The sequence below is a fragment of the Candoia aspera genome, chromosome 1, assembly GCF_035149785.1.
Source record: "Candoia aspera isolate rCanAsp1 chromosome 1, rCanAsp1.hap2, whole genome shotgun sequence".
In the NCBI taxonomy this organism is placed as follows: Eukaryota; Metazoa; Chordata; class Lepidosauria; order Squamata; family Boidae; genus Candoia; species Candoia aspera.
Genome location: NC_086153.1, coordinates 119,592,266 through 119,614,235, shown reverse-complemented (window position 1 = coordinate 119,614,235; position 21,970 = coordinate 119,592,266). Strand labels below are relative to the sequence as shown.

Genomic DNA, 21,970 nt, shown 5'->3' with positions numbered 1-21,970 from the left:
TCACATAATTTCCTTACATTATTATTTTTTTGTTCTTTTTGTACTTTGGCTCTTCAAATGTACTTACTTTAAGCTGTAGAAATGTCAAGTGCTGTGACAAAATACTGTACACTACCAGCAAAATAAATATTCTACCTAGTCACCTATAGCTTATGCTCTGAATGGCCTGAGAAAGGATATGGCCAAAAGCTGCTATGGTGCACAGAATCAAAATGTGAAGAGTAAAGGTAAAGGTGATAGCTCTCTTCCATTCACCATTTCCACTGCTTTCTCAGTACCAAGAGTTACCTCTGATGAGTTTTTTTATTTCAGGCTTCTTACAAGATCTAGAACCCTGGTTTTAGTCTCTGCATGTAAGTGAAGGCTTCTACTTACATGTTTGCCCTACTACAGCCCATGCAGGAGTTCATATCAATGGAAAATGATACTTGGGAGGGGCACAGCTTGCCGTTATATATGCTCCCTCTCTCCTGTTACCATGTGAGAAAAGAACGTCCAGGTAGATGCTAATTTGTCAAGTGTTTTCTCAGCAAAGGATAGTTCCATCATAAATAGAAACCTGTGTGTTTTAAGTAAACTAAGACATTTAGCAAAGGTACCCCTTATCTCCTGTCCTCTGCCATTTCTTTCTACATTCTATCTTAAATGCATAATGTAATTGCTGTGGGGGAAAAACTACACTCACTAGGATTCAAATTTATTTTTTAAAAATGAGCTTTTGAGGAACATTTATTTTAACATTTCATAATTGAAATACCATGAGTTAGATAATAAATAATTCAAGTTTAGAGATTTGTACCTACAATTGTGCCTGCATTAAATAAAATTTATGACCCAACATAGTATCTTTTTTCAGTTCCATCCAGCAAACTAACAGTGCATTTTCTATAATTTGGAGTTGTGTATATGTAAATTACAGCCTGTCAAACAATGGAAAATTAATAAAAATAGTTTTAAAATGAATTAGACTTGGGGAGAAATCATGGGCATAGTGATACATAAAGGCTCAAGTACTATAACTTGGGAGCACTTGACTAAATTTCTAATTTGTCCATGACATGAACACATTTTTTTCCATTTTCAATCTTTTTTCAATTCTAGGACAATGTAAGCACTATTCATTCTTTTCTTCTATTAATAGAAAAGTTTAAGGATTGGGCAATAAATCTCTTGTGTCTTAATTACCTAACTGTAAAATGGAGAATAATAAGAGCATCCTACATCAAAGAGATGCTGCAAATAAATTCATTAGTGTTTGTATATTAGAAATCTATTGTTAGGTTTTATTGTGATAAAAGCTAAATAAGAAAATCAGTAGGGCTTCACTGTAGAAAACAATCACAAGACAATTGTGTTACATGTTAAGCCTTTACTCTATGAAAAGATTGAGCTGCATATTATTCAAAACCCATCCAGTGCTTTGAATCTTTACAAAATGATAAGGACTAGGAAAAAAAATAATTTTCATATAAACACATTTTCAAGCTTTTGATGTATAGCGGCTTCTTTATTGTACATATCAATACATGATATGTTTTTATTAGGTTATTTTTTTTTCTCAAGCAACATAAGTATAGGAGAGGAACTGATTCTATAAGTTTTAAAACAATTTACAGGTAGTTGACCACTGCTGTTAGCATCATTTTTGCTAAATACTAAATAAAGACATTTGGGTTGGGTGATAATTACTTTATTGGTTCAAACATGCATATAACTCCAGACATTATGGCCACCAGCATAGCAATAAAAATGTTCTGAAGAAAAAATTTCCAAACCCTCAGAAGATAAAAATACTCAAATTCCAGGCAAAAAGAAGAGAGGAATAACTAGATGCTTATAAGATGCTAAAGTAGTGTTGACATGAGTACTAGAAATAATTTTGCTATTTTAACATTTTTAGTTACAATTTAATTACAATTATAGACTCCTTTTAAAATATTTTTTCTACATAATTGCTTCAGAGGACCACCCCAGTGTTTTTAATCTCCATTTTCTTACAGAAATGTAGGTAAATGCAAAAAAGCAATAGAAAATACCCAGTGTAGGTTCAGCTGAGAGGAACTGTGGTTTTCATAGCCTTACGTATTTATATGGATTGGGAGACAATTAAGAGAATGAGATACAAAATTGAAGTAACTGTTCTTTCAAGAAAGCATTAACTACTTTCCACTGTTAACAATACTGAAGCATAAAACAGTGCTGAAAAAAAATACCTTATTATATAATCCATGGGCATTTTAGGTTTGTTTTGTTTTGTATAAAGTGTAAAGCCTTCAAGATGTGTAAACCATCCAGGTACGTAAGATAGCTCACCAGAGCTCCATAAACATTGCAGTTTTATATCCAAGCTTTGGGTGTTCTGGTATGTTTGGCAAATAGCTCTGTAGGGGGGTGGCTGCCTCTTACAGCTCTGCTAGTTTGCTTAAAATACCTGAATTGTAAATGTGATTCTTATCTCTTGTTCCTAACCATGATATACACCATTTTTTTTTTAATATTGTGCTGTAAGCCTCACTGTTTTCATGGGCTACAATCTTGATTCAGAAACCACTGTACTGTAACAAAATTTCTAAAGTGTGCTTAATATTTTTCTGACAAGCACTAGAAGGCATACCTCTGATTTAGAAAGATACTGGTGAACCATATTTGCTAGCACTGAGACTTTGTTATTTAAAAAAATGAAAAGAACCCCATATAATCAGTAGGTAGCCAAATGTATAGATGTTTCATTAAAATCACTTAATCCTTAAGTACAAAAGCACCACAGATTATTGCTCCAGGAAAAAAAATGGCAAGAAAAATATGAACATCCACAGTAAAAACACCACCATATGCACCAAGACTTACATTTCTGAAAAGCAAATATATGGAATGCTTGTTCAATTTTACAAATACTTTTTTTCCCCAAAGTTGTGTTAATTATGCTTTTTTTTTCCTTAAGTTGACAATGTTGGGAATTTCTAGAAGCATTGATATGGAAGGAAGAAGTGTTCATATATAGTTTATCAACTTATTGTAAGTCCTAAAAAAATTAGCATTTACAAAATACTTGATAAAAATATCTTTTAAAAGTTGTCAAGAGGTACATAAAAACATCCTCAAATGTTCATGTCAGTTCACATGCACTTGTCATCTATTGAGTCAATTCTGTGCCTGTAAAAGGGAAAGGGAAAAATGTTATACCAGTCTGTCTTTTGTAAAGTGACTCAAACCCTACTTCTTCATCATAGCTAAACAACTTTTCAGCACTCGCCATCTTTCCTTTTGCTACAAAGGTTTGAAGCAGATCAAACAGGTTATTTAACAACTATAATATTATAGACAGGACAATTATAAACACTCTTAAATGTACAGGTTCCTGGTTTGCAAAAGCCATAGAAACCTTACCTGCTAGCTTCCATTGTTCACAATGAAAAGCACCACACTACTACCTGTTCCTATTCACTGCATATGCAGAATGCTCTACTGTACCCTTAACTTTCACTGTTTCAATCTGCCCTTTTACTGACATGTGCTGGGTAGGACACTTCTGGATGTTGAAACACTAACAGTTGAGCGAGAGATGCGAATCTGTAATAACATTACGGGGCAATAAAAGAAAGTATTATGAACATGCTTTCAACGGCTCAGAAACTGAATTGTAAAACACACTGACTCAATCAGCAGGATATATAAAGTACCTCTTCAGCTTTACTTTCACCATTTTCAGATGGTGTAGTACCTTCCTTTGCAGCTTCCTGTTTTTCATCCTTCTTCCCTTTAGAACCTTTATTAGCCTTTGTTCCAGGTTCCTTCTGATAACAGATCAAATGTACAGAGTGATTTATTATACAATGGAGAAAGCACCCAAGTAAAACTCCTCTCCAGAAGTAATACAGGCTACTTGCTTTTAACTGTAGTTCTTTGAGAACACACTGGTACATGTTTGTGACACAAGTTTCTGGAATTATGCACAACTACAATCAGTGTTACAGAGTTGTGAAAATTTTGGTGAAAGCCCATCTGACTCTTTAATGCACCAACTTCAACATATCTTTTGCTGTCATGTCACATTTAGGGTTGGAACTGATGTTATTTAATAAATTATAATTATTATAGCTGGAATAGTGTGGAGTTTAGTTGAGTCAAGACTATGAAGGCTCCAAGAAGAAACCAGCATAGCAAATGGCAGGCAGGTACCCTTTTGGGTAGTATCTAATAACTAAATGAGAATCTCTCATCAGGAGAGAAATACAGAAATGGTTGACGGGTGAAATAGTGGGGCTCCTTACCTTCATAGAGGAGATACCTGGCAGAGGGCAGTAAACGGAGTCAAAATTATGCTGATTGGCAAGATTACAAAATTGGCATTTTACAGGAAAAGCAAATGACTAGCTTCTAAGCAGCAGCAGCAGCAGCAGCATCTATGTCCTCACATATTTTTAATAGAAGAATCAGTTTGGTTTATTTCCCAAGAATCTGAGTGTCATAGCAGTGTACTTATCCTGATGTTACAGAGACTATCAATAGGACAACTGGATTTAGGTCTGACATGATAGACTATAACTGCAGTAGCAAGTAGTGCCGCACAAAAATGCAGTTCACATCCTACTCTGTGACTTTAAAATCACTGTAGTAGGGAGTGGAATGGTAGGCGTGCATAAAGAAATGAAAACTGACCCTTGCCAAAGTTTTCTCACATCTAGGATGTTCTGACTGAGGCTCTGCCCATAGATATAAACAGAATCTGTGACAAAGAACCATGTTACTTTTACAATTAAAAAAAGTCTTTAAAAACTACCAAAATGCCTTTTAGTAAAATTTACAGATGTCATTTGTTTAAATGAAATCTATGCGATTTGACACTGCCAGAAATTTTTCTCTACTATTAAATCTGAAAGATGGAAAAGTACTATACTTTGCCTACGATCATTTGCACCTTTTCACCCCTTTTGGCCGACTTCCAAGTAAAAAAAGAAAAGATGTATTTAATATGTCTCTATCATGGCAACATGCTTCTCTCTTTTGTGTAAGGAAATGAGATAACTCATGCTTTTTTTCTCCCTATTTCTCCAAAAGACAATGAACTGTAGTATTTTATTGTTGTTGGTTAATCCTGCCCATTAAAATGTTACCCAATTTGGGATTATTTCAGCACAACACATAACAAATGGGAAAATGTCCACAGGTAGAGGAAATTGATTGAAAAGAACATGGAATACGCTGTTGGGTGAAATTCCAAGAAATAATCCAAAGCAACATTTCCAGCCTGTAGGCTGTTTGTATCCTAACCACCCTAATATAGGATTGGATCTGGATCCTGCCTCAAATAGGTGAGAGGCTTCAGACCCAAGGAAGAATGTTGCTGCGCAATGGAGGAGCACTTTGTCAGTTCCACTGCACTCCTTTATATCCTACTTCCTGAAGACCTTCTAAAAAACAGGAGAGGTAAGAGTTTGAGCTGCAGGGATGGAAAATTGGTGAAAATCCCCTAGAACATCCTTTCCATTCAGAATGGCTTGTTGATTGAAAAGAAGCTAAATCCAACTATTTGTAAACAGGAACTGAAAGAAAATGGGATCTCTTGCCAGGTCTGTGGGCATAAGGTTAAACTCTAAAGAAAGCTGGAATGGTGACATCTCAGGTTGAACAGCTACTCTACGATACACATCTTACTAAGTTGAAAGCAGGGAGACTTGTTTCTTTATAGACATGCATAGGATTCCACCGTGAGTTCTCTTACACCATGAAGGCTATTCTAACCAACTTAACTATTTTTAACAAGGCAATCACCAATATTCCCTGTTGGAAGACAAGACCTCATTAATCCATACTAGATTTGCAGTGTTAGAGGTCTCCTCCCTACACCATTATTATTGGTGCTTTCTCCTTAACATGCTTCCCTATGCGTGGTGTTTGGACAGAAAGGAATGCCCTGTGCTCTTCTTCCCTATGCCAATATGGAGACAGTGCTCCAGCTAAGCAGACATATAGAAAGAGTTTTGATGTAGTGTTTGGGAAGAAGGTGCAGAAGGTACGGACACTCAGATGTGGGACTGAATTTAAAAAGCTCTTAAGAACAGATTAGATATGGCACTGAATTATAGAAGGTAGACGTTGCAACTGTTTCACAAAATATGCTTTTCATTAATTGTGAGGTTTTTATCACCATATTATCTCAAACCAATTACCTTGTCATGGCTGCACCCAAAACAAATGGCATTGTCAACTGTGATATTTATTATGTTTATATCCTGCCTTTCCTCCATGAGCAAAGAACTTAGTACAGTGTTCTTCCTATTTTATCTGAAAAGGACCTTCTGATGATAACAACTGGCTCAGCAACACCCAGTGGGCTTCCTTGGTAGACTTCACGTTAATACACATTATCTGTGTACTAGACCCATGTCCTTCCTGGTTGGCCAAGGACCCTGAGAGGTGGCATGCAGCTGGGTCTAACCAGTGCTGAACGCTTTCTTGCAGGAAGGGATGTTTCTACCTGCCCTAAAGAATGCAATGGTCTTCCCCCTCCTCAAAAGGTTATCCCTGGTCCCAGCAGTATTGGACAATTTTTGTTGAGTTTCCAATTTTCCTCTTTGGGGGAAAGTTGTTGAGAAGGTAGGAGGCTTGTAGCTCTTAAGGGCTCTGGAGGAAGTGGATTATATGGACCCGTTGAGGTAGGGTTTCAGGCCGGGTTATAGTAGTGAGACAGCACTGATTGCACTTGTGAATGTCTGGTGGGCCCATGCAGGGGATAGTGCATCCATCCTGGCCCTCTTGATCTCTCAGTGGCTTTTGATACTGTCAATCATGGTGACCAGCTCAGGGGGTGGGAGTAGGCAGCATAGTTCTTTGGTGGTTCTCCTCCTCCTCCTCCCAAGGTCAATTCAGTTTTTTTTTGGGGGGGGGAAGAGGTCAAGCCCTAGGCTTCTGCTATGTGGAGTGCCACAGGGCTCAACTCTCTCCTTGGCCTTATTTAACACGAAGCCACTAGGTAAAGTCATCCATTGGACAGGATTAACTATCATCAGTATGCTGATGATACTCAGTTGTACATGCCAGGCCATCCAAGTGACGCTGATAGTGCTTTTTCAGTGCCTGGGGGCTGTGTGGGCTGTGTAGGGAAGAACCAGCTTCAGGTCAAGCCTGACAAGACTGAATGGTTGTGGGTTTTAGGGTCCTGAATCTAGTGATTTTCTGTTATTAACTCTAGATCAGGTAACACTTCCCCAAGCATTGTTGGTGCATAATCTGGGGGTACGCCTGGATTTGCAGTTTGTGCTTGAGGATCAGGTGGCAGCCATTGCCAGGATGATTGTTGTACAGCCACCTCTTGGCCACCAGTTGTGCCCATTCCTAGAATGGGAAGCACTACTCAAGTCACTCATGCCTTGGTCATCTCCTAACTGGACTATTGCAACACTCTCTCCATGGGACCGTTCTTGAAGAGCATTCGGAAGCTTCACTTGCCCGAAAATGCAGCAGCACATGCAAAATTGGATGCACAATGATTCATCCAGGTACCACTACTGGTACATGAGCTGCACTAGCTCCCAGTGGGCTTCTAGGTATAATTCAAGGTGCTGCTTGTCACCTTTAAGGCCCTACATGACACGGAGCCAGGTTACTTGCAAGATCACCCATCCCCAGTGATTTCTGCTCATCTCTCTAGATCTGGGATGTTCCAGGTCCCATCAGAAGCAGTGTCGTCTGGTAGGCTTCAGGAAGTGTGACTTCTCTGTCATGGCATCTGTCTTATGAAGAGCCTTTCCCCTGAGATACGGACAGCCTAACCCTATTGGCCTTCCAGAAAGCTGTGAAGTCTGGGCTTTCCCCCCAGGCACAGAAGCTGGGATGCTGATGGAGCTCTGAGGGGATACTGTTTGATGAGTTGGGAATGATTTTTAGGGGCTGTGACCCAGTTTCTTTTTAACAGTTCCGTATAGATGGTTTGCTTTTATTCCTATTCGCCACCCAGAGTGCCTTGGGTAGATGTGCGGCTAGATAAATTTGGTAAATAAAAATAAATAACAACATCTCTGTGGAGCATTCAGAAAGCAAGCCTCCATTTTCCCTTTCCAATTCAATGCAGAGTAGTTGGTACCTGAAACAGAAGCTTGATACACAGCTCCAAGCACTCACACAAAGAAAGAATACAATTGTCTATTGTTCCGGGGCTATTTTTGCTTATGTGATGTACATCTGATGGAAGTTATTTCAGTAAAATAATTAATCTCCACAGACACCTTTGTGTATCCTTTGACAATTAGATTTGTTTGGATTCTCATAAAAATTTTTTTTTGTAATGTTGTACATTTACATCAGCAATAAAGAATTATAATCTTCAACTTGTAAAGAAAAAAATACAGCTAATCCATTTTCCATATACCTGTCCAGACCATGAGTTCAATATGCAATCTAAAGGCTCTTCAGTTATTATTTTATAAAGCAAAATAAATTGATTTATTGCTCCCCTTTCCATAATTAGTGTTTTCTTTGAGTATGGATACAGGTGGTCCTCGCTTAATGACCACTCGTTCAATGACCATTCGAACTTTTGACAGCACTGGATGAGTGGTACCTTTGACTGATCCTCAAGCTTATGACAGTCGCAGCATCCCATGGTCACTTGATTGCCATTTGTGACTTCCTGTCCCAGCTTCCTAAAACAAAGTCAGTGGGGAAGCCTGCAGGAGGTCACAAATGGCAACCACATGACAGCTCGCTTAATGAAGGTGTGGGATTCACTTAACAACAGCAACTGGAAGTGCCAGGATTTCCATCACTAAGCGCAGTCACATGACGTGCTTTACGACCACATTGCTTAGTGATGGAAATTCCGGTCCCAATTACCATAATTAAGTGAGGACTACCTATACAGTCTATGCCATTAATGATGCCTTACATGGCAATTTCTGGCATTAAACCTACAATCCACTATTATTTCTAGTGTTAAAAATAATTGTGTTCTAAATATTGGTGGAGAATAACCTCCTGAAACAATGATCAGGTGACTGGAGAAATCCAACTTCTAGCTGTACAACTGCAGTGTTCACTGAGTGATTTTAGGCCAGTTTCTTTTTCTCACCCCAACCTTAGAGGGTTCTCACTGTGAGGATGAAATGAAGGGTGACCCCTACACATACCACTTTGAGCTGCTTACAGAAAAAGCAAAACCAAAAAGCAAACCAAAAATTATTAAGAATATGACAATATTCACTGTACATGGTATAGAAACTTGAGTGTTTTACCTTAGTGGTTTTCCTCGGCTTAGGGTCAGGTTTGGGTGGGGCTGGTTTCTGGAAAATATTTTCAGAGAATTCAACCATTAGCACAGCTGCTAACAAATGTCAAGTTAATCCTCCTTTCCTCTTTATTGTGATAAGGAAACAGCTAATGTCTGTAAACAGGGTTCTCCTTTGTGAAAATTAGTTTCTATACCTCAACAGAACTTTTGAAGTTTCTTTCCCTACAAATTATAAGTGCATTGCAAGAAACCCTTCCTAGTCATCTGAACTGGGTGTATCTCTCCCTCTAGCTCGCCAAGTTTATTTCCTGTAATGGAAATGAAGCCCAATCAATAAATATTTATCAGGTTAGTGATCGTTACTGTGAACTGATCTATTATGAATGAGCCTGGACTTTAACAAATCAAATGTAATATGACCAGTAACGTCTTCTAAATATCCTGAAATTTGTCTCCAGCCAGAGGGTCTGTAGGGCTGTGCATGTCCCAGTGTAATGCTTATGGGCATGTTATGCCCACAAGAACCTCCCATGGCAACCACAAGTGTCTTCCTGTGAGAGAATTTTAACATTTTTCTTCTTTTAAACTTTTATGAAAGTTGAGCTGGCCTGTGCATTTTCTTTCTTTGGGATTACTTTCCCAAGCATTTCTGAATGCTTGGGAAAAGCTTTCCCTTTGCCTCATGAACTGGCTGCTTGCTTATTGGCTCTGTGTTAACTGGGGTTGGGGTGCTTGTGTTAGAAGGCTGGGAGACAACAGCACCTATAATTGCAAACAATTGTTTTATTTTGATTAAAAAGGATGGGAAACAGATAAATGAGTTTGGTTGATGCTGTTGTTGAGCTGCCAAAAAGCAAAGTAGGAAGAGGCAGGAAGAAAGACAAAAAAATGAGAAGACAAAAGGAGTTGCTCATGAATGGATTTTTCCTAATCTGCTATGGATAGCCAGGTCTCTGAGGCAGTTGTTTTGTGTTTACTTGTCCTGCAGCCACTAGACGGTGCTGGCCATCACATCCACACAAACAACCAAGTGTTCCCCAAGAGCCAAAAGGGTAAGGGATCTCTGCTCTAGCCTTTGGGCAGCAACACCTTCCATCAAAAGAAGGAAAGAAAACTAATCTGGAGCTTAGGAAGAAAGAGGCAAAGATTTTAGTAAGAGATACAGGTTTTTGCAAATCTTAAGCAGAAGCAATATTGATTAAATGTGCAGGAGTGTTTGATTTTTTTTCCCAACAAGTTGTGTTCTGCATGCATATTTATAGGTACACTAAATGTTATAACAGTATTCTAAATGTCCAGTGTTCTCAGCTTCAAAATAAACTTCAATGTACAAAGCTGCTTTGGGACTTCCCAATGTCCATGGAAGTGAAAAACACAGCAGTCCTTAGTCCAGAGATAAGAATTAACCTGCATTATTTTCTTCAGTGGGTAATATTAAAAAAAAAATTAGGGTATCATTGTCTTACCTATCTCCATATGGCATGACCAATGCCAAATTGTATGGATTGGAGTAACAGATATTGTGGCTTCATATTTACAGAAACAGCTCTTATAAATACTTACAGCTGATAATCTTGCAGATCGTCTTGTCGGCTATAAAAGAGAAATACAATTTCTTTGTAGATTCATGGTACTTGCTAAAAGGGGTTTTTTGGGGGGTGTCATTCATTTGCCAATAAAGTAAAATGTTTATCAAAAGCAGCAGAAGCCTCTCTTATCTTATGCCAAGATGTTTACAACCTGTGGAATTGTTTTAGACATATGCAATGTACTTGACTAGGATAACTTAATTGTTAACATTTTGAAATTTTATCTTCCATTTTTTCTTCCAATGTAATGAAAATAACTTGTGGTGGGATCAGGGCTAAAGATTTGACAGATTGTACTCAAAAGTACAGTATAAATTGACAGCACTTTAAATTACTGTTTTGGTAGCCAAATAATACTCACTATGTGACTTCTAAAGCTTTCTAAAAATAAAGATGTCATATTTTATTTTATTAACATTCAAACACAAGATAATGAATATACAGGTAAATATTTTGCTTAGCTAAGCCAATCTTCTTCAGCAAAGGATCGTTACCTTGTCGTGGTGCTGGAGCTTGAGCACCTCAATGATGCCATGAGCTAAACCGTGAAGGGCCACCCAAGACGGGAAGGTCATGACAGAGAGGTCAGACTAAATGCGATCCCTGGGGAAGGTAATGGCAACCCACCCCAGTATTCTTGCCGTGAAAACTAAATGGATCAGTACAACCAGAGATATGTCGGTATACCATCGGAAGATGAGACCCCCAGGTTGGAAGATGGTCAAAATGCTATTGGAGAGGAACAGAGGATGAGTTCAACTAGCCCCAGACGTGATGACGCAGCTAGCTCAAAGCCGAAAGGACGGCTAGCGGCCGACGGTGCTGGTGGTGAACGGCGAATCCGATGTCCTAAGGATCAACACACCATTGGAACCTGGAATGTAAGATCTATGAGCCAGGGCAAATTGGATGTGGTTATTGGTGAGATGTCAAGATTAAAGATAGACATTCTGGATGTCGGTGAACTGAAATGGACTGGAATGGACCACTTCACATCCAATGACCACCGAATCTACTACTGTGGACAAGAGCACCACAGAAGAAATGGAGTAGCCTTCATAATTAATAGTAAAGTGGCTAAAGCAGTGCTCGGATACATTCCGAAAAGCGACAGAATGATCTCAATTCGAATTCAGGGCAAGCCATCTAACATCACAGTGATCCAAATATACGCCCCAACCACAGATGCTGAAGAACCTGAAGTAGAGCAGTTCTATGAGGATCTGCACCACCTACTGGACAACACGCCTAAAAGAGATGTTATTTTCATCACAGGAGACTGGAATGCTAAGGTGGGCAGTCAAATGACACCTGGAATTACAGGTAAGCATGGCCTGGGTGAACAAAACGAAGCAGGACATAGGCTGATAGAATTTTGCCAAGACAACTCAATGTGCATAACAAACACTCTCTTCCAGCAACCTAAGAGACGGCTTTATACATGGACTTCCCCAGATGGACAACACCGAAACCAGATTGACTACATCCTTTGCAGCCAAAGGTGGCGGACATCTATACAGTCGGTAAAAACAACACCTGGAGCTGACTGTAGTTCAGATCACGAAATTCTTCTTGCACAATTTAGGATCAGACTAAAGAGATTAGGGAAGACCCACAGATCAGCTAGATATGAGCTCACTAATATTCCTAAGGAATATGCAGTGGAGGTGAAGAATCGATTTAAGGGACTGGACTTAGTAGATAGGGTCCCGGAAGAACTATGGACAGAAGTCCGCAACATTGTTCAAGAGGCGGCAACAAAATACATCCCGAAGAAAGAGAAAACCAAGAAGGCAAAATGGCTGTCTGCTGAGATCCTCGAAGTAGCCCAAGAAAGAAGGAAAGCAAAAGGCAACAGTGATAGGGGGAGATATGCCCAATTAAATGCAAAATTCCAGAGCTTAGCCAGAAGAGATAAGGAATTATTTTTAAACAAGCAATGCGCGGAAGTGGAAGAAGACAATAGAATAGGAAGGACAAGAGACCTCTTCCAGAAAATTAGAAACATTGGAGGTAAATTCCAGACAAAAATGGGTATGATCAAAAACAAAGATGGCAAGGACCTAACAGAAGAAGAAGAGATCAAGAAAAGGTGGCAAGAATATACAGAAGACCTGAATAGGAAGGATAACAATATCGGGGATAGCTTTCACGGTGTGGTCAGTGAGCTAGAGCCAGACATCCTGAAGAGTGAGGTTGAATGGGCCTTAAGAAGCATTGCTAATAACAAGGCAGCAGGAGACGACGGCATCCCAGCTGAACTGTTCAAAATCTTGCAAGATGATGCTGTCAAGGTAATGCATGCCATATGCCAGCAAATTTGGAAAACACAAGAATGGCCATCAGATTGGAAAAAATCAGCTTATATCCCCATACCAAAAAAGGGAAACACTAAAGAATGTTCAAACTATCGAACAGTGGCACTCATCTCACATCCCAGTAAGGTAATGCTCAAGATCCTGCAAGGTAGACTTCAGCAATTCATGGAGCGAGAATTGCCAGATGTACAAGCTGGGTTTAGAAAAGGCAGAGGAACTAGGGACCAAATTGCCAATATCCGATGGATAATGGAAAAAGCCAGGGAGTTTCAGAAAAACATCTATTTCTGTTTTATCGACTATTCTAAAGCCTTTGACTGTGTGGACCATAACAAATTGTGGCAAGTTCTTAGTGGTATGGGGATACCAAGTCATCTTGTCTGCCTCCTGAAGAATCTGTATAACAACCAAGTAGCAACAGTAAGAACAGACCACGGAACAACAGACTGGTTTACGATTGGGAAAGGAGTACGGCAGGGCTGTATACTCTCACCCTACCTATTCAACTTGTATGCAGAATACATCATGCGACAAGCTGGGCTTGAGGAATCCAAGGCTGGAGTTAAAATCGCTGGAAGAAACATTAACAATCTCAGATATGCAGATGATACCACTTTGATGGCTGAAAGCGAAGAGGAACTGAGGAGCCTTAGGATGAAGGTGAAAGAAGAAAGTGCAAAAGCTGGCTTACAGCTAAACCTCAAAAAAACCAAGATTATGGCAACCAGCTTGATTGATAACTGGCAAAGAGAGGGAGAAAATGTAGAAGCAGTGAAAGACTTTGTATTTCTAGGTGCGAAGATTACTGCAGGTGCTGACTGCAGTCAGGAAATCAGAAGACGCTTAATCCTTGGGAGAAGAGCAATGACCAATCTCGATCAAATAGTTAAGAGCAGAGACATCACACTGACAACAAAGGTCCGCATAGTTAAAGCAATGGTGTTCCCCGTAGTAACATATGGCTGCGAGAGCTGGACCATAAGGAAGCCTGAGAAGGAAGATCGATGCTTTTGAACTGTGGTGTTGGAGGAAAATTCCGAGAGTGCCTTGGACTGCAAGAAGATCAAACCAGTCCATCCTCCAGGAAATAAAGCCAGACTGCCCACTTGAGGGAATGGTATTAAAGGCAAAAATAAAATACTTTGGCCACATAATGAGAAGACAGGACACCCTGGAGAAGATGCTGATGCTAGGGAGAGTGGAAGGCAAAAGGAAGAGGGGTCGACCAAGGGCAAGGTGGATGGATGATATTCTAGAGGTGACGGACTCGTCCCTGGGGGAGCTGGGGGTGTTGATGACCAACAGGAAGCTCTGGCGTGGGCTGGTCCATGAAGTCACGAAGAGTCGGAAGCGACTAAACGAATAAACAACAACAAAAAGCCAATCTTCCCCACCTAACCTGGGGCACTCCAGATGAGATTAGACTATGACTCCAGGCAGCACAGCTGTAGTCCAATGTAAAGTATCTATAAGGCACTAGATTGAGGGTGTATTAAGATGAATACAGATACACACACACACTAATACACAAACACCTCACTACACTTGAAGGAGAATTTGGATTCTTTATACCACTGTCTAAACAGCATTGATGATTAACATCTGGTACTCATGACAATGTGAAAGGTGAAAGGTCCCCTGTGCAAGCACTGAGTCATGTCTGACCCTTTGGGTCAGGAAATGCTGCTTTCGCGACGTTTTCTTGGCAGACTATAGCGGGGTGGTTTGCCACTCCCTTCCCCAGTCGTCACTTTCCCCAGCAAGCTGGGTCCTCATTTCACCGACCTTGGAAGGAGGGAAGGCTGAGTCGACCTGAGCTGGCTACCTGAGAGAGAATCCAGCTCCCGCTGGGATCGAACTTGGGTCCTGGGGAGAGTTTCAATTGCAGTACTGCCACCTACCACTCTGCACCACATAAGGCTGTGTTGACAATAGGCTCATAACAATAGACAGTAGTAAATAATTGTTTTATTTGATTTACCATTCCCTTTGGAGTGCAGCCTATAAACTTGAAAAGTTGTAACTGGATGCTGGTATTTCATGTAATGTACATGGAAAATCTTGGGAAATCATAATTGTCATAGAGTGGAAAATGAGACAGGAGGTTTTTAAAGATTTGCTTTATGACATTCTAGTTCTAAAAATAAAGGCCAAATACAGTATTATAAACCTGTATCACTTCAACTGTTTCTCCTATTTTAACAAAAAATGGAGCACAGATTGGAAGAAGAGCTTGCCTACGGATATGTCCTATTGGAAGAATAACGAATTGCTGTATATGGGTAAGAAGAGGAAGACAAGCTCATATCCAGCTGGGGAAGATGTTACCATGTGCTGTTGTCCTGCCTAAGAATCCAAGACTCTTTAAAAAAAATAAAAACATGCTGCCAATTGTTTGTTTGCACACAATAAGCAAATGAGGGAATCGCTGTTAGTGCAACTCCTCTGTCCCATGTTAGTGATAAGGCTCATGTGAAACACACCAAAAGGAAAAGGAGGATACCATCATAAGATTCACAGCCTTCTGCTATGCTTCTTGTTCCTGAATGTGCTATGTATTGTCAGAAACAACATACTGCAGCAGAAGCCACTGGCCACATTTCAGAATATATTTTATGATATACTGCAAAAGAATTTGGAAGTTTGGCTTTGTTGTTCCAACTTATTTCCAGCACTGAAATGTTTGTGTGTGGAAGGATCTGCCTCTTAATATTGAACAAAATCACTGGAGGCACCATTGTCCCAATACTGTTTTTCTCAGTCTGTCACCTCAAAGCCTTCTAACTGGCATTCAGAGGATATGACTAAAAATGCAGACTGAACCTTGAAATTCAGTTCTGCCAGCCATGGGTTTTAAGCTTCTGTGCTATGTTATAGATGACATACCTTAGCTGGGTGCCTTTCAGATTTGTTGAGAATTTTGAGAATTGTAGCCATCAAACTGAGATAGGCTTACAGATCTTCCCTTTAATGCTCTGAATTATGAATGTTTCTTATTTCTAAAATTAGACTAAATGTCTTGCTGCATGTCTTATGTATAGTGTCATTTTTTTTCTGGAATAGAATGTGATTTTAGTACAATTATCCTAAGTACATCTTTGCAAGTATCTTACTTAATACATTTTCCCCTAAACATAGTTACAAGTTGATATTTCCATAATTTTCATTCATTATCTGTAGAATAGACTACTGCCTTGGAAATGACTGCCTCTGACTCTCAGGAGAGACTATCCAGGGCCTGCAGGAACCTGCGAAGTAAAGGAGAAGACATCCCTTCTTACAAACCCATTCCATAGATAAGTGTTCTTAGGAAGGAGGCCTCTGCTTTTAATTCACACTAGAATAGCCTATTTTTTCCTCAGTCATTTTGAGAACTGGTTTAAGTAGAAGTGACAGGGTACACAAATGTTTTACAAAAGAAGGTAACCAGTGAAATGTCTGATCTGTTGCCACCTTGGCAGATACTATACCTCCAAAAATGTTATACCTCAAAATTTGTACTTGTGAGTCTTTCCCTTCCTTTCTGGCCCTGAGCAGCTGTTCTACCAGTGGATAGATGGTGCATCCCTTCCCCACTTCTTGAAGTCATGCAAATGTAAGATTGCTTTCTAAAATACACTTTTCTTTCTAAGTAAGTGAGTTTAAATCTAGCAGCATGCAGTCTCTGGATCTTAAGGGAAAAATTGTGTGCAATTTTCTCCACTGTAATGAAAATAACTCCATTGTAGTTAAACGGAGAGCCTATATTTACACAAATGTTTACAATGGGGATCTGTATCAGAGAGTGAAAGAGGATTATTTAACTGTAGCAAATTAATATTCAGCTTATATTTTTTAAAAAATTCACTAGTTGTGGCTAGTTATTATACATTCCAAAAACAAAACAAAACTTTTCTTCCTTGTGGACATCTTTAAAATATACGCACACAATTCAGCCTAATCCAGTAAGCGTCACCAATTTTTACACTTCTAGTTTCCCATAAGCAACATGAAGTTTCTTTAAATACGATCCCTAAAGAACACTGACTTGATTAAAAATAGCAGCAATTCATGGTTATTATTCAGGACAGTTGCTCTGGTAAATTAAAATGTGCTTTCAGATTGTCAATGTTTTTTTAAAAATAATAATCATTCATTCATTTCAGCTGATCTGGAAACATTTTCTTAGTATGCCCTGGTCAAATATGCCCTCTATCACTTTTATTTACTAAAGGCAACACCTATCAAATGTTCTTTAATGAAACATTAGCTCAAATGCAAATCTGCCATAAAACCTATTTCAACAGAACTAAGGAAAAGTACAATCTAGCAATGAGCCCCAGTGAAATCTGGTTAAAAAGAAAAAAATGCCTAAGCAAATATTAACTAGGGCTTGTCGATGCTCAGTCACCTGAATGGTTGTCAGCCCTACAAGGTAGATGAGACTAAGAAACCAATGCCATATAGGTCAGGACTACTTTTATTGTAACAGCTAAAGTGACAGAATATTGCAAGTCTGAATGCACTTCCCTTTATCTTCATATGAATCTGGAAGGGGCTTGACTGAAATGTTTTCTCAATTTATTTTCTAGGCCTGGGTTCAAGCTCCCCTTATCTATTGCTTTGGTAGCAGCTCTTCCTCCTGTCCTTCAAGGCCATTCCCTATTCCCTCTACATGTCTTACCAATGAGATCTTTCCAAAAGTGAGCTTCCTTTGCTTCCATAACATTCAATACAGTCATCTATATGGGTATTTCAGGAGAAAAAGGGAACACTGCACAGATCATTAATGTACACTGTTGTGTTACATACTATACTGATAGCACATACAAGCATTTATATTATACTGATAGCATTTATACTATACTGATAGAGGACGTAAGTTGAAAAGCCACTTAGGTAAGTATATAAACTGGGCTATATAAAGTCACATTCCAACAGCTATTAGTGTAGAAGATTCTTTTTTTTAGGAGGTTCTAGGTCTCTGAGCTGCCTCTTATACAGTATTCTACACAATATCCCTACTTGTCTTTGTCCATATAGAGAATTATTTAGGGGCAAAGGTAATTTTAGGTTATGTTGACCCTGCTGCAGAGTAAATACAGTTATACTGTATAGAAATACTGCTTATTTCAAGACTATTTTTACTAAATGCAGCTATTGTCTCATTTTCCTTAAAATCAATTTCATTTATAATTGGAAACCATGCAAACAAATGCAGCAGCTGTATTCTCCGAGAGAGAGATGGGGGTGTCTTTTTTTTTAACCATAGTATGACAAGCAGCAAAAAACTACTTCAAGCTATTCCCAAAAGGTTCCAATATGGTGGACAATTTTAAGTCTAAGAAGCAGACTCCACATTTAAGCTGCTTCAGTAGCAGAGCAATGGAGTAAACTAACATTGTACCAGATGGGAATGAGTTCTCTTGCAGAGCAGACGTGCCCTTGGAGATAAGAGCATTTTATCTCTCACAGTCTTATTTGCACATTCCTTCTGATTTAAAACAAGGAAGCTATAATTTTGAAAAGGAGTTAAAATAGCAGTTTACACTAAGACTTTGGTAAAACTGTGTATTCCATGCAGGTATTAAAATACCATGTGAATGTGCAAATGATCAAAAGTTGGCATTTGATCCTGTCTACCCTGATTGCTGTACCTATATGCAAAGGATCTCGACAGGACAATATAAATATTTTTTCTCCTTATATCTCATGGCAAACTTGAGAATGTTTGAGGACATTCAGCCAAAGCTATGGCATGGTATAGGTAGCCTATGATTGCCCAGTTCACTCAGCTCCCCTGGACATAAAAGGAAAAATGATATTCCATCATTTCTTATACAAGTGAATACTTTTTGACAAACAGGAACAAGCTCATGCTATCTGCATGATGCTTATTTGAGTGTTTAAAATGCTGAAAAATTGAAATATATGTCACTTTGCTGCATAAACTACAAAGAACGTGGAAGATTGACAGTCAAAAGAAGCAAAATCCCACATCTACATCTAATGGTATGGTCTCAGGAAACTGCCTTTCTCAGTCACACCTACCCACCCATTTCAAAAGTGGGATAATGATACTGATCTGCTTTAGAGATTATAAGGATTACTAAGTCAATGTGTATGAAGTTCTTTGAACCCTCTATGCATTCTATACCTCCCTGTAGATCTAGAGGGGAGCAGGTTGGGGGAAACTGCTCTAAAGTAATAGAATAGCACAAATATCTCTATATTTTGGGATTTGGGAGCATAATACTGACTCAATGAGCTAATTTACACAAGATGATTCTGGTTTATTGCAAAGGAGCAAATGTACCAGGACATAGCTGCTTGTTTTCCCTTGGCTCCTCCAGCTAGCAGATGCAACTAAATTATTTTATCTGTGAGCTGTTCAGTATTTTATCTGAACTGGGAAACCTAACTTCTTGTCAGAAGGACAAGTCAGGAGCATCACAGCCTTGCTTGATCCCGTTACTTTCAAACTGTAACTCTGTATTAAGGACCTATAGCTCTCTATCAATATCTGAATGGAGGACACTTTATAGCTCATACTAATAGTCATCGTTACAGAAACTCTGTAATGTTATGTGGGAAAGAGCTTGGGAGACTGGGCAAAGAGACGCTGCCAAGGGAATGGTCAGATAAGAGACAGCATAGCCCGCAACTGGACAGTGGGAGGGGCAAGAGGCTCAGAAGAGACCCTCCCTAGTTTCTCGGACTGTAAAGGAGATGGGGGGGGGAGAGAATTGTATTTTCATACTTGCCAGATTCTGTTAATGTAGCCTTACAATCAAGTAGAATTATCTCATCTGGTTGTGATTCCTATCTGGTTTACCCCACAAGGCCCACAACTGTCACTTGAGACAAAGTTCAGCATTCTTAGAATCTTAACTTTCTCTCTCGGTCTCTCTTTTTAAATCAAGCTTCTGACTCTTATGTGGGAAACCTCACTGGATTTCAGACACTGGGGGCAGCATCGCCAGGGAGGGGGCTTACTATACTGCCAAAGGTGACTGCCCTACCATGTGGAAATTACTGAAGAAGTTCTTCCTTTCCGAGAAAGAAACTATCCCTCTAAGCTACCCACTAATACGGTGGAAGAACTTTGAGAGGCCGCTTGTGAACAACTCTTGCAATCCTAACTGACCGAACGTTAAGCTTATCCATAGACATCTGTTCCTAACCACAATGATGCCAAAATGCCAAAACAACATCACACAATGCCACCTCTGACATTTCAAACTTGTATCACAGCATTGCACACAAGTCTGTAAGGGGCAACGTTTGCATCACAATGCATGTTTTGTCACTTGCTTGCTCCTATGAATGCTTATGATTTATCTGTAATTGTGTGTGTGTGCGTGCGCACGCGCGTGTGTAATAACACTTAAGAATGCTCTGCACATTTTCCTCTCCCCCTTGTAGACCCAAAAGAAAACAAAAGAAATTTAGATAGAATCCATGAAAATGTGTACACCCCACATTATGTAAATTAATGGATTATGGGCGATTTTTTTTTTGACCCAGAACATTGTCTGTCAAAATGTTACATTTCAAGGAAAAGGATTTGCTTAAGCATACAAAATATATGAAGTGTTAACCAACTGTCATGAAAGTGCCACTTCATTAGAAAGACTGAGAGGAATAGCCAGAGAGGAATGTAGTTGTATCTTTTTTTATTATTTAGCCATCAATAAAAGAAAGAATTGGAAACAATCACACTTGCCTCTTGTTTTGTTAGTTTTGCTGCATCCTTGGCTTCAGCACCCTCTGGGGACTAGAAAGGAAATTATACAATTAAGTTAAGTATATTGCATTCTCCTTAGTTAAAACAGACAATCAGAAATATAGAACCAAATGGAAATCTTACAGGTTATACTATAACTATACTCAATAAAACAGACAATGAGATTCATGTAATTCCATCCTTATTTCTAATGAACCAGAGATCACCTGAGCATTAGATTATGGCAAACTGAACTGCTTTGAATATATAAATATTCACCGGGGATTAGCAGCTTGCTATTTTTCAAAATATTTCTTTAAAAAGAGATTAAGTGGCAGTTTTAAGTAGAACCATTCAGTTACATATGTACCATATTCTAGCTTAGTTTTCAAGTCACTATAAAATTAAAATGAAAAGAAAAATAATCTATAATCCAGTTTTGACCAAGGTACTAAAACATAGTGGTGCAACTGTTTGTCTCCCATCATCCAGTCCTCAATAATGGAAGCAAACAACATACTTTCTTAGTAATGCCACAAAATAAAATCTGTAGACACTTAAATTAAATACGGTAAAGGAAAACTTGGTTTAACTTAGTGGGTCTAACTTCAATTAAGTGTATGTAAATTTAGATTCTTACTGTTAGAATAATATTGTTTGGTTTGGTTATTTTATGAGAAGCCCTTGATGTTTAGGGGACCAACTCAAACTTCCAAGACTCTTTAAAATAAAATAAAATAAAAACGTAATATTGCACTAAAACTATTTCAAAACAGTAAAAATGTGAAACTAGCAAAGCCCCATCTGGACCTATGTCTCATATATTGATGGTACAGGAGGATTTACCCAACAATTTGGAATACAATTTGAACACAGTATAAACTCAGCAGGAAGAGGCATCTGCAGCAAGTCAGTAGTTTCCAAATGGAGGGCATGACTGGACAAAGTACATACAGGTAGTCCTCGTTTAGCAACTGCCTTGCTTAGTGACCATTTGCAGTTACAACGATGATGATGAAAAAGTAACTTTATGGCCAGTCCTTGCGTTTACAACCTTGGTAACTCTGTAAAGCAAAGGAAAGCTGAAGTAAGATTGTAAAATCATGATGTTTCACTTAGCAACCACTTTGCT

At 38.9% G+C, this 21,970-nt stretch overlaps 1 protein-coding gene across 3 annotated transcripts in view; it reads right to left on the bottom strand.

The window, feature by feature from the left end:
* Positions 1 to 1,674: 1,674 nt before the first annotated feature.
* The window catches only part of HMGN3 (high mobility group nucleosomal binding domain 3), a 44,974-nt gene continuing 24,678 nt past the window's right edge, over positions 1,675 to 21,970 (bottom strand). The window contains exons 2-6 of one of the 3 annotated variants that reach the window (XM_063312798.1): positions 20,839 to 20,889; positions 10,790 to 10,819; positions 9,231 to 9,278; positions 3,681 to 3,794; positions 1,675 to 3,153 (exon numbers count right to left, since the gene is read on the bottom strand). In XM_063312798.1, coding sequence (XP_063168868.1) covers positions 3,142 to 3,153; positions 3,681 to 3,794; positions 9,231 to 9,278; positions 10,790 to 10,819; positions 20,839 to 20,889 — 255 coding nt within the window. In that variant the 3' untranslated portion in view covers positions 1,675 to 3,141. Of the gene's footprint in view, positions 3,795 to 9,230; positions 9,279 to 10,789; positions 10,820 to 20,838; positions 20,890 to 21,970 lie in introns of all 3 variants that reach the window. The other 2 variants (XM_063312805.1, XM_063312791.1) reach the window with 2 other exon arrangements.